We start from the raw sequence: 26,907 nt of genomic DNA on the forward strand, positions 1-26,907 counted from the left end.
TTTTTCATTTCATATATTCAGAAATTATGAACAAAGTCTATATTTCATATATTCAGAACTTATGAACAAGTATTAATCAGAGTTCAAACCATAAACTAAATCTATAAAAATTCAAACTAAAATTTGAAAGGTTTAATTGCTTATTTTGTCCCAAGATAAATAGATTTTTTCAGTTTAGTATTCAGTTTTAAAAGTATATACATTGAGTCTCAAATTGTAAAAATTGTATCAATTAACGGAGTTAAGTCACGTGGCAAAAAACTTTATATTTTTTTCTTCTCTCTGTTTAACTTTTTCTGTCATTCCTCAGCTTTTTCTCTCTTTTCTATATTTTTAAATACTTTTTTGATTTAATAGCTCCGTAAGTCCTTATTTTCGCCCTAAATCTCAATTAGGTCTCTTTCTTTTACAACTTCTCAATTGAATCCTTATTTTTGTAAAATTGAAACAATTAGAAACGGTGCGATTAAATTAAACAAACAGTACGTGGCATTAAAAATAAATTTGAATTAATTTTTATATTAAAAAATAATTAAGCAAAATTAAATCAAATGTCTTCGTAGGGGCAAAAAAGACAATCCTCTTTTCTTCTTCCATTAACCCCTTCTTTCAAAATCCTAGAACCCCATCTCATCTCAGTAATGAAACCAACCAACATCATCTGGAAGAAGATAGAAGATAGTCACGGTATTGATGTTAGACTTAGAGTAGTTCAAACGCGCAGAGAGAACCATGATGATCATCCACTGTTAAGATCACACACCATCCTTGGATTGAGGACAACCACGTGCGTCTTGCACCTATACGAGCAATAGTGGCTATTGCTTCCCACATTTTCCGAATATCTGAAGCTTCCGTCTGAGACACAATGTATTTTCTTCTCCTCAGATCCAACTATTGTTATCTAAGTTACCACCATGAAGGTGAATAAGAGTTCAAGAGCATGGTTCAAACCAAATTAACCTCCTGGATGTCTGTCAATTTCCCAAATTCTTGCGTCCACCGGCGCCCGCACTTCTCACTGCCACCGCGCCAGGAAGAGGTTTCGACGCTCCCTNCGGCGCACCCTCCACCATCAACCCCTTTCAAATAGCTATTCCATCAGGCCCAACCCATTCTACAAGACCACTTCGCCACCCCCGTCATCAATCCCGCGACAGTAGCCATCCCGCGCCATCGAAACAGAGGAAACCCCCTAGATTCATGAACCCCAGTCACCAGCTTCAACTCCATCTATGATTCGTAGAATCGTAACCTTCTGATNTGGAGTCAGACGTGATGTCGCGCCTCCGAGATTTGATTCCGCCATCAGCGCCGCCGTATGATCTGAGGTCAACAGCAAGACAATGACGTGGTCGTCGAGCGACCATCACTTGANCACTGTCACAGGCCCGAGACGGGTCACTACGATTCATGGGCCGCGACCCTTCCTCTCCTCCAGCTCGATCACATATCCCCTTAGGCGCGCGGTCTCCTCCGTCGTCACCTCCATATGCCCCAAAAGGGGCTCCTCCTCCAACTNCCACACGTTCCTGTGTAACGCCAATATTCTCNCCCTCATTGCTCACCGCATCAGTGATTAGGTGGATTGTAGCAGGGTAGCCCTCTGGGGAAGCCATCAATGGATTGACGCCTCAGAAAGTTGACACCTTTGAGAAGCTGGATATGATCAAGCAAGAGCCTGAAACTGTGAAGGCCTTCTTCCAACTTCCAACGCTAATTTGTTCCCCAAATTTTTCCCTACCCCCAAAATTTTTCCCAAATTTGTTCCAACCCTACCCGCAAATTTTTCCCCAATATCAATTAGATTTAGATTTGTCAAGTCAGCACTTAATTTTGTTATTCCCATTTTACCCTTTCAAAAATCTGAGTGATAAAAGTTAGCGTGGCAAGTCAACAAGAGATCGACGCTGTTAGGCTTAATTTAACGGTAAGGAGTGATTTATTCTAATTTTTACTAAATTAGGATCCAACTGAGTTATCGAGAAAAAAAAGACTAAATTAAGATTTTGTCTGAAAATAAGGACTTTCTGAATCATTAAACTTACTTTTTTTTTTCTCTCTTTTATAAATAAAATCACACTTATCTATTATTTGTCTAGCTTCATAATTAATATTTTATGATTATAGAAATATAGATAAATATTTTTTTCAAATAGACACTGATAAAAATAATTATAATAATTATTGTAATAATGCATCATAAAAAAAACTAATATTGTGAATCGCACTAATGCTTTTTTTGCCATAATAGAAGTTGTTTCTAATACTTATTTCATAGAACTGTTTTCGAAACAATTGGAATCGCAATCAGACCAAAAATTACATATTTTATTAATGTTTTTGATCGTCCTACTTTCCATCCTCTATTGTGATTTGTTACTGGTTGTCTTACACATTTTAAAGACAGCTAAACAACGCCAACCAATCTTTTTCTCATACGTAGTGTTTTCATGCTCTATTGTAAAATATGTTTATTTATTATAAACTTCAATTAAAATGCAATTCATTCATCAAAAATTGTTTATTTATATTACATAAATAATATTTGTCTCACAGTACAAACTCCAATCTTAGTTGTTTTTTTCTAAATAAGGCAACATTACCTCCCTAACTTTAAATAAAAAAGTTGTATAGGAGCAAAGTATGTTAAAAAGTGAAGTTGTGCACTTCATATTTTTTTTAATAGATTAGAATAAATTTACTTAAGTTAGAATAATTTAGGATGCTTGATTTCATCTGTTACAATATTATTGTAATTAATTACTAGAGAATGTAAATAAAATTAGACCCAATGATAATTAATTACAGTAATATTGTATTGATTAGCAGTAAAGTCGTGTCGTTTTTAAATAATTTTAGCATTAAATAATTGATTACATTTTATTGTAATTAATCACTAGAGTAAAAATAACATGTGAAAGATGAATGACTTTAATTTTTAACATATTAAAAAAACTGTACACGAAAATTTCCACTTGCACAGCTTTTGACCATGGCTGCGTTTTTGGCCATCCCCGTCTTCTTCTTTTTTCTACTTTTCTCTCTCCCAGTTTTAGTGGCGCATATCGCATATTGAACATGCAAGTGACCCATTCTCTTTCTACTTTTCATGTCATGTAATTCACTATATTTTTTCTATACCTTTCGATTCATTTTTTTTTAAAACTGTATCGTTAATGGAGGTCTCACTTGGAATCAGATGATGGATCGTTTTACCTCTACTATGAGTTATAAAGCATGGCAAAGAGAAGCTTGGTAAAATCTTTTGCTACTTGGTGTTTTTTTATGTTTATTTTTTGTTCGCTTGTTAGGATAGAAGCAACAATATTTTGAAAATGCTACCCCTAAGATGATGAATTCAGACTTAGATAGGACAACTCGCTTGCAAAGTCCTCAACTATTAAAGAGTGTCTACCATGAAAGTGCAATGGATACAAAAGGTGTATTACAAGTTTCTCTTGATTTAAGGCTATTTAATTGTTCTCGCTCAGTGTGCTAATGGGTGCTAATTATTTGTGAAGTTTTACTCTTCCATCATGAACAAATGGGCATTCCATGGAAAATTGCAAAGCTTGAAGTAAGGAAAAGAAGGTGGGGAACTGTTCAAAAGATTGAACTTGAGAAACCATCAATACATAATTATTATTTTTATTATTACATGGACCCACCACACCACTCATCATTATCCTTCGCCGCTTCATGTGTTTACATGACCTTCATCATCACAAATAATAGTTTCACAACGTCAAAGATATTTAGTTCATCGAAATAGAAAGCTATGAAATCCTGTATTTACAGAAAGGTACAGTAAGTTATGCTATCGTATATACATTATGTTACGTGGTAAGAGATTAGTCACTTTTAGCTATAGACGTTGAAATTGCTACTCATTTTCTTTCGTGTTATCTTTATTCCTCCTCACCCTGAATACATGATATATGATGAATTAGTTACCTATTGTTGTCTCATATTTACGACAAATCAAAATTAATTAAACTTTTAAAAGAAAACAAACAATTATTATATTGTTGTTTGGAGAAGAACAATAATATAACAAGTAGCAGGAATTCGTCTTTAATTAAATCATCAAAACATCATCATCCCTGTCTTCTTTTTTCTGCTTTTCTCTCTCCGAGTTTTAGTGGCGCATATTGCATGTACCATTGATTGAACATGCAAGTCGCCCCAGTTTGCTATATAGCTATAGGTTCGTATTTCGCGGTTATTGTCATTAGAATAGTGTTGGTAAAATTCTGAGTATACTTTGTGGTTGCGGTTTAATCTGATTTTCCATATCAGAAAAGAGTTATTACTGGAACGTTTGATAGTGTGAAAGTGCTGTCTACTAGGAAAGACTTGGTATTTAAAGTGTCCGTTTGTGACCCGCCTCTCTTTCCTAGGAATTTCTTGGTGCTTTACTTCACAGTCTATCTGTGTTGTTCCAGTAGGCAATACTATTCATAGGAATGCATGAAGAAATAGAAGCCTTACATAGGAACAAGACATGGGAACTTGTTGAACTTCCAAAAAGTCGAAAAACAATCGGAAACAAATGGGTATATAAAATCAAACGAGATTGCAATGAACAAGTGGAGCGATATCGTGCAAGACTGGTGGTCAAAGGATATGCTCAGAAAGAAGGAATTGATTTTAATAAGATATTCTGCTATTTGTATTGACACAATGGCTGATCTAATGATGACAGTTGAAAAGTATTGACGCAATTAAAGTAGCAATAAGTATTTTGTATGTACAGTTTAGCAATAGACATGGTCACAGAATAAGCCTTTGATGTAAGCTGTGTTGTGACCATAGAATTAAAAACAAAAGATTCCGCCGAAATTATTATCCTTGAATATTGTAGAGAAAGAAAGAAAAAAATCCATTTTTTTTATCTTACAATTATTAATAAATATCGATTCATCTGTGTAATGCATTGGAACCTCGTACTTGATGACACTGTACAATTACATATACTCTTTGGTTTAATTATGTGATATGTGCCATGTTCTTACTTTTACACCAATTATCTTTAATTTTCATCTATTTTTATTTGACTACCTTATTTTCTCGTTTATTATTTCTCACTGCTTTAACGAGAGTAATGTGTAAAATTGAACTTCAGGACCATAAGTTATTTTTTTTACGTATATGATAGTATGAATATTCTATTGCACAATATCCAGGAGTTGGTCCCACGCATCTCCCACAACACAACCCATTTCCAGACAAAGCACGATAGTCTGTTCGCTTGAGAGGAATGCACTGATTGCGGAGATGGAAAGAAGGAGAATCAATATATTCCAATCCAGCATACAAACACCATCCTATTATAGCCATGGTCATATTATAAAAACTGTAAACCATCATTTCTCTCACTTTCTCTCTCCACAGCTCTATTCAATTTCTTTCTCCCTATTTCACGGGAATCGGTTATTCCTTCTCATCAACAACCCAAAACAGCATGAAGGAAGCAATCGGTTATTACTTTTACGAGAGTAAAGTCTAAAATTGAATTTAAGGACCATAAGTTATGAATAATTTGCGCCTAAGTTAATTTAAAGTTTAATTTAATTTACAAATATCGATTTTATTTTTTTTACGAGAATTCAGATATGTTTTAGTGGAATATCTAATGAAATTCAAATAATTCTCAACATATAACTTTCTATATACAATGACTCCGGGTCTTTAAATCGTGAACCAAATGTTTCAAAAATAAGATTATATATGCTTCATTTAATTGACCATATATAAAAAGATAGCGAAAGACTATTTAAAAACAAGTGAAGGAGTAAAATTATAATTCAGAGATGGAGCTAGGTATAAATAACAGTTTAGTTTTAATACTTTGTTTTTTTTTTTCAGATTTAGTTTCTAGTTTGAATTAGGATAGCTTTAATTTATAGTTTAGATTTTGTGCATATAAGTTTGTTAAATCTGTAAAAAAAAATCTTTGATTAAAAAAACAACAGATGAAATGTCGAAAATAGTCATTTTCAACATGGTTATTTCTGATGTCCATTGACGTCAAAAATTATAATTTTTCAATGTTAAAAAATTCTTCATCTTGAGACTATTAAGAAACAGAAATATTTGTTAAACATGCAGGGTGTGTTGCTTAGTATTCTAATGTCATTCAACGTCTTTTTTACCTTCCAACATTGAATTGAAACTCTTGATATGATGTCGGTAGATTTTATGGACGTTAAAAATAAAAAATAACAGACATTAAATCTTTTTTATAATAGTGATATTAGGACATGTATGGAGATAAGAACAGACAAATATATATTTATCCATTTTCATTGAGAAAACCAAATACTTCCCCTACTTAGTCAATAAAGAGATTTTCTATATATAATTTTTATATGCATTGCATAATAAACTAGTAATATGTAAGATCTGTGAAAAATAAAAATAAAGTATATTTTTATTTGTTTATATTAAAATAATTCATTATAATTGTGTTTTTATAAAAGTGTTGAGGAAGTAGATAAAAATTAATTATAATTATTTGAATTAATTTGATAAAATGTATAAAATATATTAAATAGTAATATTTGTACTGTAACGTCAACGAAAATGATTTGGTTTAGTGTTGTTGCTTTGTGTCGGAATGGATTGGGATAGAGATGTCTTGAGTTTTATTCCTGGTAGGTTAGGTGCTATTCTTTTCTAATTTTGAAGAGAAGCTCTCTCACTTTGTCTTGTTTTGTTTGGTGTGTATGTGTGATAGCCATGAAGTGAATGACGTTGCTTCCTTCATGCTGTTTTGGGTTGTTGATGAGAAGGAATAACCGATTCCCGTGAAATAGGGAGAAAGAAATTGAATAGAGCTGTGGAGAGAGAAAGTGAGAGAAATGATGGTTTACAGTTTTTATAATATGACCATGGCTATAATAGGATGGTGTTTGTATGCTGGATTGGAATATATTGATTCTCCTTCTTTCCATCTCCGCAATCAGTGCATTCCTCTCAAGCGAACAGACTATCGTGCTTTGTCTGGAAATGGGTTGTGTTGTGGGAGATGCGTGGGACCAACTCCTGGATATTGTGCAATAGAATATTCATACTATCATATACGTAAAAAAAATAACTTATGGTCCTGAAGTTCAATTTTACACATTACTCTCGTTAAAGCAGTGAGAAATAATAAACGAGAAAATAAGGTAGTCAAATAAAAATAGATGAAAATTAAAGATAATTGGTGTAAAAGTAAGAACATGGCACATATCACATAATTAAACCAAAGAGTATATGTAATTGTACAGTGTCATCAAGTACGAGGTTCCAATGCATTACACAGATGAATCGATATTTATTAATAATTGTAAGATAAAAAAAATGGATTTTTTTCTTTCTTTCTCTACAATATTCAAGGATAATAATTTCGGCGGAATCTTTTGTTTTTAATTCTATGGTCACAACACAGCTTACATCAAAGGCTTATTCTGTGACCATGTCTATTGCTAAACTGTACATACAAAATACTTATTGCTACTTTAATTGCGTCAATACTTTTCAACTGTCATCATTAGATCAGCCATTGTGTCAATACAAATAGCAGGATGTTGCTCCTCTGATGGATTCCCTCCAAATCCAATGAAGTTTCACGACGTCAAAGAGATTTAGTTCATCGAAATAGGAAGCTATGAAGTCCTGTATATTTCTGGTCAAAGTGTGGGGCATTCTGCATGTCAACTACCGATGTTTGATATATTCCGGCGTTCCAAAAGATATCCAATATATTGAGAACCTCATAAAAGCCGCAGTGAATGACACAAAAATAAAAGACACATTGCAACACAATCAAACTCCTCCAGTGTTATTAATGTTCTCCAATGAGATCTGGGCACCAGATCTACCCACATTTGACGGGCCAGAATGTGATGAAAGAATATAAAACACCCAGAAATGAAGGCAAACAAGATATATCAAAGCCCACCATTTTGCAGTTGTGTTCCTTTTCAGAAAAAGTGCACCGGTAACAAAAATATGATCTAGTTGTTGAAGTAATGATCCAAGCTGTCTCTTGCCAGAATGAATTCTGGCTTTTAGCATAGGGTTCAGCTTTGAATTCGAGAGCTCCCATAATCCTGATTCTAAGTCACTGGATGAAGAAGCACGATTCATATTTGTTGCACCTGATGCTGACGTGTTCTCATCCAGCAACCTTGACACAGCCTGCCAAGTTGATTATGAAAATTGAAAATTAAGTATATACAGTTGCAAGAATTAGTACCGTAGCATCAGTAAAAAGCATACCTCGATTCTGAACATAAGACTTGCCTTCTCTGAAGAGAGTGATTCCACCTGTTGACAAGCAGAATAATTTGTTCGAAATTTGAATAGGTAGGGGTCAAAAGAAACCTTAAGAAACTCCAGTCTTATTTTGTATTTAAATGAACTTTTGAAATATTTCTGTTGGTCTTTTAAACTGATGAGCTCTGAAAACTGGATCCGATTAATTAGTTGGTCATGTTGGTTTGACTGCACATGAGTTTTCAACTGCTAATGTTTTCAGACAACACCCTTAGGACTCACTGATCAGATTGACTGGTTCTGCCCTAAATTTAAAGCAGTGTTCCACGAAGATTCACACACAGTACAGTCACCTAGATATATTAGAAGACAAACCTTTGCTTGTCTCTGTATTAAATGGTCAGTCATTTGTTGAAGCCTTTGCTTGAGCTCAACTTCAACTTCTGTTGGCTCTTCCATCTCTTTCCTTGTTATTTCAATGTCAGCTTCCAGCTTTCTTGCCTTTGATGGACAAATATATCAAATAATTACACACGGCAAGAGGAAATCATATTAACTTCACAGGCACAAAGCAATCTATAATAATACAAGAACAAATGATGCAGATATAAAGAAATAATTCCTGATAGCATAGTATATCTTATCTTCAAACTTGCATGGAAATTGACTTAAAAACTTGCAATATATTTAAAAGAAATTAAATGGTTCTTTGGAAAAAAAGCAAATGTGTCCAAGAATGCGCTTGCAATTTGATTTAAATAAAAGTATTACAGCTCACTTAGTAAAACATTTCAGCTTTCACAAAAGTATAAAAGGGACAACAAATAGCACAACATTACTATGTTACAATTTCCAATCAACCAAACTTGGTTACTAAAGTAGTGTCTTTTAACAAGGTTTATCAATAAAGGAAAAGGAGGAACCAAGTTGAAACTATCAGTGTCAACCACTATGCTTAGATAATAATAATTTTGGGGTTTACAGTGTAATGTCACATGTTAGTATGGTGGTTTCTGGTGTTTGAATATTTCAGTAATTTCTATAACTCGTATATTATAGGGAACTTGTTTTTATTAGGGTGAAAACTTGGCAGGCAGTTATTTCTGTAAAAGCGTATTAGTTAATTTAACAAAACAGATAGATTATTATGCAGATTTTAGCAGAAAGTTATTCAGTACGCTAACACTCTAGGAGACCGTCGGGTTCTCATTATCGTACACAAACTTATCTAGCAAGATAAGTCACAAAAAAAGAAGTCAGAAATCTCGTGTTCAAGGCGCTTTAACCTAAGGGACTGTGGACCACAACCATTAGATAAAAGGGCACATAGTTGGGTAAATTTAAAAGCAATAAATAAGGATGCAAATAACGGAAACTGAAATATACAGGTATGACTATTTCGAAGACTCGTTCTGATCATTCCAATATTTGCTTTTTAGATATAACTAGAAAATAAAAGAAAACCTTATCCAATAAAAAGAAGAAAAACAGAGAGACACCATTCAAGAAAGAAAATTCTATGCAAACTACTAGAGTCATGAAATACATTGCATCCGAAATATCATAGCTCTTCAAGGAAAAAAGTTTAAAAACCTTACCTTTTCCTCCAATTGAGTAACTTTATCATTGATTAAAGAGTGCTCTGCCTCTAGAATTTCCCGTTCAAACTCCACACCTTTCGAAGCTAGCTACAATATTAGCATAAATACACAAGATCGTGAGCATAGAAGTTTATAAGGGAAAAACAGGATCTAACAAAATAAGATACTAGAGACATACCCAATTAAAAGCCCCCCACTTGGAGAAGTAAACAAAAGAAACCAATGTATCAATGTCTACCCACTTCAGCAAATAATCATATAACTTACTTGATTTTGTGAAGCTCCAGTTTGAGGAGGATTCTTCATTCTCCTTCTGAGATCTATAAAATAAGGATACGCAAAGCTATTAGCTCATTTCAACAACTGCCACACACTAAGCAACCCACTTTGACAAAAATAAGGATACGCATAGCTATTATAAGCCAGGAACGGCAGAAAGAAAGGCATTAGGATTACATAGTCTTTGTCAGACATATTCTTGGGCAAGAGGAAGACACATACCAAGTTGATTGGTTCCCAAAATCCCTATAGCAGCCGAGCACATATTTGCTTTGATTGCAAATCTAAAATGGATCCTTCGATCTCATACTAAGTTTACTACTAACCACCTATTCATCAGTTCCTTGCATAAATGGATATGCCTAAGTTAATATTTGATTCTCTGCATCTTTTTTCTACTTTTGCTAAAATCTAGTTACTAATCTTAAAGAATAAAAATACATATTCAAAGTAAAATGAGACAGCTATGACGTATAGACACTGGCAGTAGCAAGTCCCGTAAAAAACAACATAATATTATGCATTAGAAAGAAATAATGTGAAAATACTCAGCATAGGTTTAGTACCTTCATGAAGCAACTCCTTCGATGAGATCTGCTGTCTAAGTTCTGCTACTTGTTTAACCTGATAAAACACGTAAGAAATTTAATACACCTTTCCAGATATTTATGACGACCTGAGGATCAAGGAACCACAGAAATTTAAGCAGCATATAATGTTCAGTTTGGCTCATTCAATTTCAATATACTGGAACTCATTCAAGTTCTTGCAAAAACTAAATTTTCAATAAGAACACGTTTTGGGAGTTGATTGGTTCATTCCGTTTAGTTTTTCAATTTCTTGTTCCAGTAACAGGGTTAAGGTCTTCAGATATATGACGCTGACCAGCTTCACTGTGCTGTTAGATTGGTCATATTAAATTATTAATCATCCTATTTATTATGTCACCACTAATTTTGGGAGATCATAAGTCATCATGAAATTAGGACTGGAGTCCAAAACAATGAAAGAGGTACTAGCAAGCATCTATACTTTTCTATTCAATAATTACAGACCTGCAAAGCTTACTTTCTGTTGGATCATAGGGAGGGAAGTCACCTAAGAATCTAAATATACCTCAATTTCAAGGTTCCACTGCACAGCCGCTAGGGATCTTGCAAGATCAGCATTGGCAGTCTGCAATCAATCCAAACATTTGTCAACAAGCTTATGTCGATATCTTTGTGCAAAAAAAAATGTAAATTATTTACAGAAAGGTACAGTAAGTTATGATATCGCATAAAGGATAAACTAACGGTTTGAATTAACATACCTCTAATTTAGCTAAACGTGCAAGAAATTCCATTCTAGTATTATTATGTTTCTGCTTTTCTAACTCAACAGCTTCCATAGTTTCCATTGCAGTGCTCTGAAGCTGTGAAGCCTAAAGCAAGGAACAAAAAGGATTATATAAACATTAAGTTACAAGAAAATTCTACACTATGGTAGCATTTGGTAGACGTGTTAGAACAGGATATAACATAAAATGTGGTTTCTATTACATGTTTTGTTCATTTTAAAAACAAAACAGAATAGGACATTGGACTAAAAAGAGTGGTGAATTTTGATTCTACTCGGAGGGTAAAACCATGAGAAGAAAAGCAGAACATAACCATTATACTTTGTTCTATCTGCAAGCAAAATACTGCCTGTGGAGTTTGACATTTTAATTTTTCCACCAAATGACCAAAAGCAGAAAAAAAAAATTGTCCGACATTACCTATAGGCTATATCCTATAGAAGACGCCATGTTGAGTGTAACCAGTATACAAAAAAAAATTAAAAAGTTAAAAAAGTAACACAGAGATCAGTTCTTAAATTGTAATTATGTTACCTCTTGTGCTTGTTCTTTAGCTCGCTCCTCAAGTATTTTCTCTAGAGTCTGCCTCTCCCCTTCTAATTTGGCCACCATATTTTCCCGTTCCTTGATAGCATTTATAGCTTTAGCTGCAGCTTTTTCAGCCAGAATCCTTTCCCTCCTCTTTCTCCTTTCCTCCCTCTCATGCTCACTTTCAGAATCAGATGTTGAACCGGACTCAGTATCTGAATCAGAATCTCCATCACTAGCCATGGGAGAAACCCTTTTCAGATTGTCAGATATAGAATTCCCAGAGGTTGAATTAAGCTCATGCCTTTCTTTTCTCGCACTTCTCAATTGGGTGCCGTCAAAATCTACCACAATCTTAGGCTCTTGCACCTTATCAATCCCTAATGCTGGTATTGTTTCTGCAGCTACAGTTTGGTCGCCCTCCTGCAACGATTCTGGTGGAGAAGTGTCCCTATAGTTAAACCGATGATCATTTTCTTCTTTTCCATTTTCCTCGATCACAGGCTTCTCAGAACTGCCCTCATCGGAATACTTCGATTCTTTACCCCATTTACCATCAGTCTCTGATTCTACAACCAAACTCCTCCTTGTTGAAGTCGAAGATGTAGATTCCTTTCCATCATCAGGGGCTTTTCCACTCAATTTAACTTCTTTCACATAGTCTGACTTCTGAAAGGACCTCGGACCACTGTTGCCACTTCTTGCATTCCTCCTCACATCGGACACCGACGAAGATGAAGACAAACCCTTCAGCTTCCTACCACTATTTTGCCTCAAAACACGAGGTGCGGGCACCCCATTACCCTGATTGCTCCCAGAAGCAGAAGACTGAGTAGCTATAGGTGCATTAAGGAGTTCAGTCCAATCATCGTTTGTTAAGGTAGGGCCAGATTTGATAGATAGTTTGGGTGCACTGGCTGTAGCTTTAAGGCCATTAAAATTAGGATCACTGCGAATTTTTCCACCATAATCACTGCCCTCCAAGGGTTTCTTCTTCAATTGATCCTTCAGAGACACACCAATCCCTGATTTAGCGGGAGCATCAATGTTCAGTTCCTCGGATCGAAAACCCTCGTTCTTGCCAAGCGATTCAGCCGCTTGTTGATCGAGCTGAACCGTCCATTACAAAATTAACAAATGAATATATTTCACGATAACATAAAGAGAACTAAAATAATCACAATCGCGCTACACATTAAAATTGACGAAGTAAATTACAACTCCTATGGCTAGGTATTCTGAAAAGGCAAAAAAGGAAAAGAAAATGCAAAGCATTGTTACGGTTAGACTTGCCTGGTGGAGAATGCTCTCTGCGGCTTTAAGTTTAGAGGAAATCCAATTCGCCATGGTTTCAGAGAGCGAGATGAGAGGAAAAGAAAATGTCGCGTATCCACAATACGCACGTGTATATCGAAACGCGGCGTATCAAAAAGTTGACGCGGTTGCAGAAGAGATAATTCAAGAGGACGGTGCTTTTCAGCGCGAGAGATCCATGCTGGTAATGATGAAGAAGAAGAGGGCCATGAAAGCTGCAAAGAAGAAGATCGAGTGAGAAAGTTAGAGTGACACGCGGGTCATGGGACATGCTCTCTTGGGCCAATCAATTTTGAGTGAATTGCACTGCTTCACTTTGGGTCCCACTCAACGTACCAATGATTTCGGCTTCGCAACTACCAAACAGTCCAAACTACCCTCTACCGGGCTTCAACGCTGGGTCTTTGGAGCCCATTAAACTGTAAAGTCCAGTAGAAGCCCTTATCCTTTATTTTAAAGCAATTTCTTTTTGCACCCCAAATATTTCTTCTACGTCTTCATAAATAGTTTGAAGTTATTTTCCAATTACGTAGTTCAAATCTCAGAAAAAATATACCAAATTATATTATCCACAACATAAATTTAAAACATATAACTGAATATAATCTCATCTTAAAGTAGATTTGTAATTTATATTTATTATCTATTAAACATATCATATCATCGGTTGTGAATCATTCCATAATAAGCTAAGTTTAAATTTCCACAACTTTGAAATGTTCATCAGATAAAATATCTTATTTCATCGGCTGGGACATCGTATCGAAATCCATGACTATTATTTAGAGCTTGTGGCAACAAGAAGCGCAGGTGCCGTTTGTGTCGCAGCTTTCATCTTCAACTTATGAATTATTTCTAGTATCAATTTTGACGGTGATCATGACTTTTTGTTTATCAATTTTGTTCATTATTTCTGATTTTTATTTAAAAAAAAAAAACTATATTAACTGTTCATTAAGGATTGTTACTATTTTTTTTTTTTACATTACAAAACGTGACCTTCTGGAAATGGAAGAGTTCATGCGTAACCTGAGAGGCTACATTATCCATAAAAAAGTGCATGAGTTTACGTCAAAAAGAAAAAACTAGCTGTAAAGAATTAAAAGAAAAACGTGTATGATATAAAAATCATCATTTACAATCTGTCAAGTCACCTTTCGTGTAATTTAAGAACTAAATCGTCTTCACCATGCAATGAAGAAACTTTGCAAAGTAGAGAAAACCGGAAGAATGAATTACTGAGAGATCAACGCAAAAAATTTCCCATGAAAAGTCTCATCACGAACAGCAAGAACTAGGTTGTCTGGTTGCAGTGACTTCATCAGCAACATGAATCTCCTTCCCGTTGAGAAGATTAATCGGTTTCTCGTCCATTTTAGCTGCCAAATTCTTCTGCCTTGTCATGTGATAAATCCTTGTGATCATTTGCAAGAACACTTCCTCAACGTTGAGATTCTTCAAAGCAGAGGTTTCCATGAAGCACAATCCTTCTGTTTCAGCATACCCTTTTCCTTCTTCTTTCTCAACCTCTCTCGATTGATCCAGATCGCATTTGTTTCCAACCAGAACAACCACCATCTCTTCCCCTCCGAACTCTCTCAGCTCCAATAGCCACTTTCTCACATTCTCATAGCTTGATCTCATCGTTATATCATACACCAGCACTGCCCCCGAAGCCCCTCGGTAGTACGAACTCGTGATTGCTCTAAACCTGCCACAAAGTTGTATTATAACCATGCTTTTTAGACTCAATTATATCACATATGTTCTTATATCTGATAAGGTAAAGCTGTCACATTTTCTTGTTACCTTAAATATAAATATAGGTAGGTGATGTAAAACAGGTGTCTAAGAATACTTAGATAATTGGAAAGAAGAAATGAAATGTTTGACTATGTGATTGCGCACCAAAATCCTACATTCATTTCCACACTCAATCACTTTCATCATGTTTTCTTTCTGTAACAAAGCTCAAACATGTCCACGTCTAGGACCCACATAGCCTAATAGTTACGCTATATAGATTGCATTGCATGATCAAACAGATAAAGAAAAGAAAACTTGGTTTCTACACTTACACAGCCTACACTGACCCATGCTCATTATTCAACTCTGCTGCATAATATTTCTGCCTGATTCATTATGAGAATTGAAAATCCAAGGAAAGAAAAGGGCATGTAACACCCAAAGGCAAAAGCAGTAATCAATCACTATTCTTTTGGAAATTTTTCGAACAAAACGAAAGTTACATTCACTCACGGAAAAGGAGGAAGTTACGACAAGGTTCCAATAAAGCACCTACGTTGGAGGGAGAACATGTTTTGGATTTTTTAATGATATATATAAGTACAGTCTTAGCTTTTGTTCAAAAGTGTATTTACTCAAACACATACAAATTCAGGCATGGAATTCAATAATGATAATGTTAGTGTTTTCAGGGTCCCACTGATCGGATTCAAGAGTTATTCTTTCCTAATTTCATTCCCCCACGTAATTAAACCAGTACTCAATTGGCATTTGGCAACCACGACATTTTTCAATCATCAAATCTCAGAGATCATCACGGATGAACAGTTCAGTTTAAAAAAATACTAAAATATTTGGCCGAAAAACATGAGCAAACGACACAGAAACTACATTTGTTTAGTTTACAAGTTCATTGTAATTTTCATATTCAATTCTTTTATGTTAAGCAAATCCAATGAACACCCACTTAGAAATCCAAACCCTGGTTTATGTAACCTCAACCTCGTCAAAACAAGTTCCATGGTCGTGTGATCTACTATATATGCAACTGAATTCTTAACTACGACCTCTAAACATAAGAATATTCTATAAACGTTACTACGAGCTGATGAAACAAAATGAGTATGATCAAAGCATTGAAACGATTGAACAAAGAAGAAAGTTGAAAGTGATGAGAAATTGAAGAGACAAAACAACAGAGTGGTTCTTTCTTTACCTTTCTTGGCCTGCAGTATCCCATATTTGAGCTTTGATGAGTTTGTCTCCGACCTTGATGTTCCGGTAAGCAAATTCAACTCCTATTGTGGGTTTGGAATCCAACCTGAATTCATCTTTTGCAAACCTTGAGAGCAGATTTGATTTCCCAACTCCAGAGTCTCCAATCAGAACAGCTTTGAAGAGAAAGTCACACTCTTCATCGAATGTATCAGCCATGAATATGACCCTTTTCAAATGATCTCTTCCTTCACCACTGTGAGATGAAATTCTAAGGAATAATGAAGAGGAGAAAAAACTTAACCATAAAGAAAATGTAGATGATGAAGGAAGAGAGTTGAAATAGGGTGCAAGGTCATGATCATATTTATAGAGTGCTAGAGTGTTGTATGAGTATATTTACATGTGAAACCATTGAAAAAGGCATTAGGAGTAATAATCTTTGATGTTGTCTAGACCTATGAGTGACATTAATCAAGTGGAAGAGCCAACCATGGTTACCTTCATCTTCAAAGAAGGTCCAATGGTATTGCTCCATCTGTCTCCAATCTTTTGAGTATAAAATTTGCCATTTTTCATGCCTATGTGGCCTTTCAGGATTGGCAAACACTTGTTTCTGCACAACATTCATCAGATTGGTTATAGAGTGACATTGTTTAGATCATAATCATCTCAAGGAGGTTAAAATATTGAACAGGGTAATGATTCCTAATTATATGTCTCCTCTTTGGAAAATATAATTTAACAAGGAATGATCATAGATGTTTGTGGTTAGGTACCGTTATAATCATCAAATCAAAAGGGGTTTGGAATAATAATAATAATAATAATAATAATAATAATATACTATCTTTGTGCAACTGTTCATTATTGAAAAGGAGCTCTTTGTATAACAAAAAATATGCATTAAGCGACAAGAAATTATTGTTAACAAAAGGAAAACTAACACTGGAACACAGAAGATAGATATTGAACTTTTACATTGAATTCCATCTTTATATACTTCAAAATAGTCAACTATTCAAGAAGCTAATTGAAGATAAAAGTTATTAACATTAAATATAATATAATGCACTGGTAGTGAAGGACAATGATATTTTAATAATTCTTTTTTAACAACTTTTTGACAACAGAATACGTGTCATTATCTTATAGGTCTCTTTGAATTTATTTAAAAAAATATTTGAAACGAACTAATCACAAACTGTCACGTATACGTGTTGTAAAAAAAAGTTGTTAAACCGACTTTTTCCGGTACTGAATGTATATAGACCATAGAAGTTTGAAGTTAGCATAAGATGGTTTGTTAAATAAATATACATCAAACACCTGTTATTATATGTTCAGAAAGTAAACTATGGACAAATTTAGTTACTGAGTCAATACAACAACCTTAATTATGCAGATGACTTGATTACAAATTATCAACATTACTCGATTTTTTTCTATCTGTTTGCTTTTTGCAATCATCATATTTCTATCTGCACCCCATCAAAACTTTCTCAAAAAAATTTCCGCAATAATAGTGGGATGATTGTCTTCCAGAAAAATAAATTCCAAAATTGTTTTAATGTGCTGGAAAGTCAAATCTAGATTGATGGGTGCAAAGAGAAATTTGTTGAGGTGCAAGAAGCAACAGCAATTAATTCACTTTATTAAAAAAAAACAGGTTTAGTAATTAATAAGACTTTTACTTTCTGCAGTCCATTAATTTTTAGGTACACAATCACTTTTTAAAATTATCACTCTTCCTTTCAAAAATTGATCTCCAGATTACTTGCCACATATATTTCAGAGCAAACTTTATAGATCAGAATTTATAAAATAAAATTGCTATAGTGGGATCTTCATAATAAGCTTTCTATAATTTATCTATGTAATGTATTTACCTTTATCAAATTCTTTCTTAGTGATTTAAGAAGTTTGTAAGAGATGTGATTGTAATTGTTATTAAATGAGAATGCAGTATTAGTGATTTAACAAGTCTGGGTTCAATATTTTTGACCTAACTCTTAACGTATAATAAGTGATTGTTATCAATTAGTTAATTAAGAAATTTTTATAATATGCACTTATAGTTGTTGCCAAATCATCTTCTACTTTAACAATTCAACTAACTTTAAAAAATATTTATTAAAATTACTCCATATTATTTAGTCAAAGAGTTTAATTGATAACTGGAATTATGACTTTGAAGAATTAATTAAAACGTGCTTATAGAACAATATTAGCATTTATTATACTATAACTTCAACATTGTATAATTAAATTTGTTTAATACGTTCGGTTTGATTTTAAAGAGACCATTATTCACTGCAAATAGTAATTATAGTGAATTATCAATAAATTATATAAAAAAATATATATGAAATAGAAACATATGTACATTCAAACGTGAAGAAAATTTCTGTATAGAAGAGACTTTCTTAAAAATTAATCAACAAATTATCATTAATTAGAGGTGGAGAAATAAAGAGTACTTTCTCAATGTATTTAAATAGAGGACTTTATATATAATTTTTAATTGTAATATTTATAATAAATTGTTTAGTAATTATACAATTAGTAAAAGTGATTAAAATGTTATTTTTCATTTGAAAATGATATCAATGACGGAGGATTAGAGAGACAATAAACGACAATGAATCGAATACGGATGTCCGTTTAAATAGTATTTATCTTAATTCGATTTATAATAAAAAAATAATGTATTATCTATTTTGTTATTTATTGGATATTCATTTAAAAAGTATTGATAATTTGTGAATATTTTTAAATTTTCAGATAGAATATTTAAAAAATATATTTTATAAATTTTTAAAATAAAATTAAATATATATATATATATATATATAATATAATATAATATAACATAAATTAAATATAAATTTAATTTTAATTATAATTAAATTAAATTTAATAAAATATAAATTAATTTTAATTTTAGTTTTAATTATATTTTATAAAAAATAAATTAAATTTTAGTTTTAATTTTTTATTGATACTACATATATGAATAGTGAAATATCATATCCAACCTTTTTATAAACTGAAACTAAAGGTAACTTACGAACACCCACAAATTTTATTGGCATATATGACATGTATGCATATTTATTTTTGTATCCCTAAAGAGACTATTAAAAGCAAAAAAGTAAAATGGAAAGTGTCCGTGACCCATATCAAGCACATTCCTTCTACCACGGTTCTGAAAATGAAATGCCCTGACACATCTTTTGCGTCCACTACCATTCAACTCGCTGCTCCACTTTCCATGGCCCTGTTATCACAGTTTCCCTTTTCCCTACACAAATGTTTAATTTAAATCATTGTCGACATTAAAACAAGTCATAATCAATTCACGGCGTGATCATTGTGGAAGAACAAATCATCGCGGCGTGTTTCCTCATGCCACAATTTCCTCTTCACGGCCACGTGATTCCACAACCGCAAACACACGGAGGTTGGCATTCTCGGAAGAATCCAATTGTTTATCGCTGCTTATCACGACTCACAACAAATTCATTGAAAACGTAGCAAATAAAGTCACGAAGCTAAATTAGAATTCGAACGGCAACATTGGAATAATTTTTCACTTAAATTTCTGATTCTAATTCTACTCAGGACGATTGAACACATAATAAATAACAGAACGAAGGAAAAAGTAATGAAAGAGCACAAGAGGCGCAGATCTACGAGTCAGAGGTTACGGAAAGAAAGCAAGAAGCTGCTAATCTATTTTCCTTCAGCAAGTATTTTCGCGGTTGTTGCTCATCATGCGCTTGAACTCCGCGAAGTTCACGTTGCCGTCGCCGTCGGAATCGACGGATTTGATCATGTTGTGGCATTCTTCGATGGTGCAGCTCATTCCGAGGCGGTTCAGAACCTGGCAGAGCTCGGTGGCGGAGATGAGCCCGTTCTTGTCCTGGTCGTACATGTTGAAGGCGTCCTGGACCTCTGTGTCGCCACCGTCAGCGGTATCTGCGCGGTAGAACGCGGCAAACTCGGAAAGGTTAATGAAACCGTCGTGGTCGGTGTCGAGCTCGTCTATGACGCCCTGGAGCTCCTCCGGCGGGACGCCGGATCCAAGGGAGCGAAGGACGTTGTCCAGCTCGCTGACGGAGATCTTGCCGTCGCCGTTGGCGTCGAAGCGGTTGAAGACTCGCTTCATCTCGTCCATGTCTTGGAGGTAGAGGGATGATTTGTTACTGGCGTCAGGGTTTGGTACGGCGTCGTTTTTTTCCGTTGCAATCTGATTCGAGGCCATCTTCTCCAATAAACAGAGCTTTTATTTTTGTTAATGAATAAGAGAAGAGAAGGTTAACGAAATTGGTGAGGTGAATGGAGCGGTGACATTTGGGCCATTTTATACACTCTTTTTTCCTTTGAAAATCGATTTTTGTTACGCGTAGACTGGACCCACACTTGTTGTTGACGGAAAAGTCCTTGATACTTTTAAAATATTATTTATGATTTTTTACATAAAATATTATGTCTTTTCAGTTATTATGAACATTTTTAAAGCCTGCTGTAACGTAAGAAGACCATAAAAAATATGTTTGATGAAAAATAAAATATAAAAACACAGTAAAATATCAAGAATATTCTTTTTATTAGATAATTCAAAATTTTCTGTTTAATATATATTTATCCTTTCTTCGGTTATGTATAATGTAAGATAATAAAAATTAATTTTGATATCATGATAATTAGCGTGCAACAACAGACAGAGATTCAGTTTTAGATTGCTTTCAACTGGGATTCTATGTCATGCAATTGCAATGGAATCAAAAATTAAATCTACAATGGTATTTTGGAGTTATTTAATATTTTCTTATTAATGGGTATATTATTATTTAATTTTAGATTATTTGATTTATTCATTTTTAGCAGCAAAACTTCCATATTTGATTTATTCATATTTGTACATAATATTGATTTTTTTTTTCACAGACATCTTGTTGAATGTTATTGACTACTTCAAATATTACTATTATTATATTATTACAAAAGGGTCATGGATTGGTTGTATGTAAAAGTTATTATTAAACTATTATTTTCCTTCTTTTTTTGCTTAAAAGAGGTCCAATATTGAAAATAATCCATTAAATGTTAAAAAATAATTTTGTAATAAAAAATACAATATATTTGCTTTTGTTCTCTTTTTTTCAAATTAACTTTTGAAATCTAAAAGTAATAAACCATACCCTATTTAAGGTATATCTTATTTAAGTTTTAAGTAGTTTTTTTTTTCTCTTTTATTTAGATTAATGACGTAAGAGAAATTGTGTGAAAATGTATTTTGGAGACTTTCCTAAGTTGATGGAATTAATTGGAAGGTTGTGAAGAATTTTTTTTAGATAATGACAAGGAAAGCTAATATATATATAACATGCAAGACATATGTATAATGGATTAAATATGATGATATTCAAATTATGCTATATTTTAGTTTGAAAATTACTAATTTTAATAACATTGTACCTTTTTTAATTATGATACTGGATAAAAATATATGTAGATACTATTAATAACCCATATAGGTTTGCTGTATTATTAAAGGGATCGTAAATATAAAAATACAATAATTACGTATACATATATACCATTTTAATTACTCAAATGTTAACAAGTGTTATTAAATATTAGTTAACAGCTTTAAGCAAACAAATCTATTTACTTTTATAAAGGCATACTGTTATTAAATAATTTTATTTCTAATAATAAAAAAGTTCTTCTATCACTTTTGGTACGTCTAATTATTGCCTCTTTTAACATGTCGTTGTTGAACACTAACTATCATTTTGTCTTCATTATGGTAGTTTGATTTAAATCTTTTTGGCTAATTTAATAGGGTTGTCTCTATTTGGATATTGTGGCATTATCATCTCCTTTAGAATTGAGGTTTAATTATTTTATAACGAAAAATAATATTCTTTTATTTAATACTATTTGTTTTATCTAATATATAAAAAAAATATGCTTGAATTTAGAGAATGAAATCATTTTAAAATTTAAGAGGCTAAAGATGAACTAATCCCACATTTTAAAAACTAAATTACATTTAAGTAAATTAATTTTATTGCAGTGGAGAAGGTTTTGTTGATAAAGATTTTACTCACTTTAATGATTTTCTTTTGAAAATAATAGTTTTTTTTTTCACTTTTGACTAAAAAATAAAAGTGGAACATAGCTTTGATCGACAGCCACTCACTTTCTATGGTAGCTGTTATTAATTTTAGGAATTTCTTTTTTCCTATTAGGTTAAAATTTACCCGACTGTGGAACTCATGTTATAAGTAAATTTCACTTTTACTAATCAAATGAATATATATATATATATATATATATATATATATATATATATTATTTGTTCATTTTTAAAATATCATAATCAAATATTAATATTTTATCTTAAAATAATGTCTTCCAAATTACATTTTTTGAAAATAAATTTGGAAAGTGTTATATATATTAGCTAAAATTTCAATAAAGAAAACTTACTTGTATTTATTAATTATTATTAAGAATTTAATGTTATTTTGACTCTGATATTTTGGGACCAAACAGCCGACGAGGCTGCTTGTGGTTCGTGCTAATCTAGATAGACGTGTGACGTGGAAACAATTCGTAATTTGTGCAACTTTATTTATTACTATTTTATTATTTTTGTATTTATTTAATATATAGTTTTGACAGTAAATAAATATATTATTCGTGGCCGCACTCCAAGCGGGACACGTGGCTTCTGAACACGGCTTAAACGCGCAAGTAACTTTAATACGTGAAAAGGATACGAAAACAAGTTTTTCTTTTTCGTGTTTTTATAAAATAAATAAATTGAATTATATGACAAGTACCATTTTTAAATTATGAACATGTCGGTAAATGTATCCAGAAAATTAACAGCAAAGTAAGTAATAGAAACAAAAATACAAGTTTGGGATCTTAGAATAATAAAATATTAACAAGAGAAGGCTCTTTTTTAAAAAATAAATTTAATAATGGTTTGGTTCACAATATTTTGAATATTCAACACCAGAAAATAAAATCTGAATTTATATGAACAATGCAATCTGCGAGAGGTGCTGTCAAATCTTGTGGCTGGCTTGAGAAAATAAAGAACATTCAACTTAGGAGAGAAGAAGAAGTCCTTTGTATTCTAGAAGAGAAGTTGTTGGTTTTAAGAACAATTAGCAGGTTTTCAAGTTTCTAAATGTAACCCCTAAACTACTCATTTCACCCCTATCACTTAGGAATTTAGATTCTGTTGACAGAAAGTAAAATCCAAAAATGGAGTCCAAAGTTGTTTTACTTTTTACACTCCTCTAAAATGCTATTTTCACTTATTGTTTTAATTACACTTTTAAAATAAATTTATAAATTAACCAAAAAACCTCCCGTACATTATTTAAATAATTTTTTAAATATATAAAAAATTTAATTGTTAATGAATTCACGCACTTATATTTTCACACATAAGTCCTTACAATATTTACAAATATATATATATATATATATATATATATATATATATATATATATATATGACTTTGGAAATTGGAATGATATTTCCTAGCTGATACTTCAAATTTCAACGATGATTGATAGGTTTGAATGAGTATGAATCGAAATGCTTGGAAATGTTTTTACCATAATCAATAAATTTCACATGCTTTATTGCTTATGAAGCCATTGTTGAATCACCATTTCTATATAATGCCATTCATATTTTCCTCACATTATGCATCGATTCCTCTTGTGTTAAGGAAACGAGAGAAGAAAATAATACTTTTTGACACCTTTCGAAAAATACAGTCACTTAGCAAATAACCCACTTCAATAATATAACAATGTGTATTAAAGTTTAAAATTAAAAAGTAGAATAAATATGGCTAAAATATTATTAATTGCAGTAGTCTCTACTTAATATGATCAAAATGCCATAATCTATATTGAATTATTAATCAATTATGACCCAATATTTCATTAAGTTGAATTTTTAAAAAATGTACCCATTATTTTAAACAGGTCCGGCACTCCTATGTGGATACGGGCTGTCCCAACGCCCTCGTTGAATCAGTTTATCAAGCATCTGCATCACATTTTAACAAGTTTGTCGTGAAAATGTGTCTTTTAGTTTGTTAAATTGATTAACAAAATCTAAGATCTGATCTAAATATGTGAAATGAAGGTATCTGATTTCTTCAAGGACATAAACAATCAGTAGTATGTTAAAAATTAACACTACAAACGACCTTTGAGTGGTTAGAAACACAGCAAAAACAGCTACTAATTGCTTTGTTTTAGCCAAAGGGGCAGATATAGACCCCATTGGCCATTATTGATCAACAGTGTATTCTGCAAGAGCTCAAATACTGCTAATTCAGAATACATCGACAATCTGTCATCGAATTTATGTTCATAGTTTTGTAGCTAAAATACGAGGGTGACATTCATGAATTTAAGGTAAGAGTTTGCAAAATCCAAGTACATCAGTATCAAGCTCTAAAGCCAAACAGACAAACCAAGCACCAAATTCGCGAAATAGACAAATCACACGAAAAAGGTACACATCAATCAGATCGACCGAGGTGGGGTTATACAGAAATAATAGAACGTGGTTCCCAATCATCCACCATACATCGACCACATTCATCATTCATCAAACCAAAATTAATCTAAACCATGCAACAGTGACATGCCATACCACATTCTGTGACATAGATCGAAAATGAATTGCCAAATATAGGAATAAACAGCATAGAGCGTAGATAAGAAAAAAGGTATTATACTAAAAGGGGAATACGAAATAAAAAAAAGATGACAGAGAAGCAGCTAAAGTGGTAGGTGAATAGTAGAGAGATCAGTGGCGATGAGGGCAGAAAGTGAGCAAATAGTTAGCTTTGGTGCAAGTGGCGATGCTGGTGGGGTCGTCGTAGGCGTAGGAATAGGCCTTGGGGCAAGCGGTCTTGAAGATCTTCGAATAAACCGTGGGCTTGCAGGCCTGCGGGCTTCCGTAGGAGCCCGTGCAGCAGTACTTGGGAGAGTTGAAAGCGGAGCAGGCGCTCTTGCAGGCCACCACGCGCTTGTTGTCGCGTGAACGCACCTGCAGGCCCACAGGGCACATGGTGTTGAGGTCGCTGACGCAGCCGGCGTAGCTGCATTTTCCGGATCCCTTGAAGGGGGTGATGGAGATGGGCAGGTTGTATCCGTCCACAAGGCTCACGTCGTAGAAGTCCTGCTCGTTGCCGAGGGTGAACTCTGCCAGGGTGGCCGGCGGGGTTCCACCGATGCCATTGCAGTAGAGGGACCCGCCGCAGTCGCCCGTGGCACAGCGGCCTCGACCGGAGGCGTCAAAGGTGCAGCCGTGACGGCCCCAGAAGCGGCCGGACCAGAGTGCCGGGAGTTGGAGGGTGTAGGCCCGGTTGGGGGCGAGCTTGAAGCCTCCACGGGCGAGAATGGGCTTTCCGGCACTGGGCTGGATCCCGGGCCACACTGGGTGCGGACATTTGTTGTACAATACAAATGACGCTGATGCTGAAGCGCTGAGCGGTGAGAGAGTAAAGACTAGAAAGAAGATTGTAGTGAGAATGAAGAACATTGAGGCCATTGTGAGAGTGATGAGTGTGTTGGTAAGGAAGTTGGTAGGTTTTATAGAGTGATAAAGGTGGATTTAAGAGAGATTAGTAAATGATGTTGTTTGCATTGATTGGTACAAAATGAGGTGAAAGGATTGAAAAGGAGAATTAGGTTAAAATGTGGACCCCACAGTTAGACATATACGTTGAGAGACTCAGCTTTTATAAAGTGTGAATGTGAAAGTCTCTAGCTTGAGCTCATGACCCGATGAAGAACAGTGGGAAGAAAAAGTAGAAAAGAAATTCCTATGCTACAAAATCTGATAGGAATCACACGCGCTCATCCATGCACGTCTATCCTACTGTCACTGTGTGTACGGGTACGATTATTTGGAGACAGCATATGCATGCATTATAGTTTTGTTTATTGTCGTTTATACAAAGATCTATGAGGCATAATGCAAGATTAAGGATTAAGTTTTACTGGTAAATGATAAAATGATGAGAAAATGAAGAAGTTTAGATAGTTTGAATAAGTTGTGATTGTATAGTAGCAAAAAAAAGTTAAGAGGAGAATTAGACAGTGCAGAAGGCTAAAAGGCTACACGACATCTATCCCACGTGAGAGCTACTATCTACTATTTTTTAAGGACAACCTCTTCTGCTACTGTTTTTGGTCACAAAGTCAGATATATCTGTTACATGTAAGTATATTTTCACAATTTTTTCTTTGCTTTTAAATTTTTACTCTAAATTAAATAAAAATAATTTAAAAAACCAGTAAGGGAGTATTTTTTTAAAATTATTATTATTGTTGATATTGCTAAAACTAATCATACCCAACTTCAAACTAAAACTCACAATGGTTGAAGAAAAATGGATTCAACCTGTTGTATTTTAAACAACTTTTTACCAACGGTTACCTAACGTTTACAAACTTTGGACAGCGAATCATATCCTTTAGCAAAGCATATTTATTATAAGCTATGTTAATGGCTAAATATCATAGTGTCAACAAAATGGTTAAGAGATTTTT

The 26,907-nt window shown here is 33.5% G+C and overlaps 4 protein-coding genes across 4 annotated transcripts; all 4 read right to left on the bottom strand.

The window, feature by feature from the left end:
* Positions 1 to 7,304: 7,304 nt before the first annotated feature.
* On the bottom strand, positions 7,305 to 13,607 carry LOC106773001 (golgin candidate 2). The gene is made up of 10 exons (XM_014659664.2): positions 13,309 to 13,607; positions 12,022 to 13,125; positions 11,461 to 11,571; positions 11,265 to 11,324; positions 10,715 to 10,772; positions 10,137 to 10,189; positions 9,867 to 9,956; positions 8,644 to 8,769; positions 8,272 to 8,319; positions 7,305 to 8,190 (listed from the first exon to the last, which is right to left on the bottom strand). The coding sequence occupies exons 1-10, from the start codon at positions 13,360 to 13,362 to the stop codon at positions 7,816 to 7,818; spliced, it is 2,079 nt and encodes a 692-aa protein (XP_014515150.1). The 5' UTR covers positions 13,363 to 13,607; the 3' UTR covers positions 7,305 to 7,815.
* Positions 13,608 to 14,419: 812 nt separating this feature from the next.
* LOC106763310 (ras-related protein RABA6a) lies at positions 14,420 to 16,790 on the bottom strand. The gene is made up of 2 exons (XM_014647514.2): positions 16,292 to 16,790; positions 14,420 to 15,040 (listed from the first exon to the last, which is right to left on the bottom strand). The coding sequence occupies exons 1-2, from the start codon at positions 16,507 to 16,509 to the stop codon at positions 14,608 to 14,610; spliced, it is 651 nt and encodes a 216-aa protein (XP_014503000.1). The 5' UTR covers positions 16,510 to 16,790; the 3' UTR covers positions 14,420 to 14,607.
* A 2,562-nt stretch (positions 16,791 to 19,352) lies between these two features.
* Positions 19,353 to 20,639, bottom strand: LOC106763935 (probable calcium-binding protein CML26). Its single transcript, XM_014648118.2, has one exon. It carries the CDS (start codon positions 20,555 to 20,557, stop codon positions 20,036 to 20,038), a length of 522 nt encoding a protein of 173 aa, XP_014503604.1. The 5' UTR covers positions 20,558 to 20,639; the 3' UTR covers positions 19,353 to 20,035.
* Positions 20,640 to 24,818: 4,179 nt separating this feature from the next.
* On the bottom strand, positions 24,819 to 25,964 carry LOC106763702 (thaumatin-like protein). The gene has a single exon (XM_014647869.2). The coding sequence runs from the start codon at positions 25,901 to 25,903 to the stop codon at positions 25,157 to 25,159; it is 747 nt and encodes a 248-aa protein (XP_014503355.1). The 5' UTR covers positions 25,904 to 25,964; the 3' UTR covers positions 24,819 to 25,156.
* Positions 25,965 to 26,907: the final 943 nt, after the last annotated feature.

The sequence above is a fragment of the Vigna radiata genome, chromosome 1, assembly GCF_000741045.1.
Source record: "Vigna radiata var. radiata cultivar VC1973A chromosome 1, Vradiata_ver6, whole genome shotgun sequence".
In the NCBI taxonomy this organism is placed as follows: Eukaryota; Viridiplantae; Streptophyta; class Magnoliopsida; order Fabales; family Fabaceae; genus Vigna; species Vigna radiata.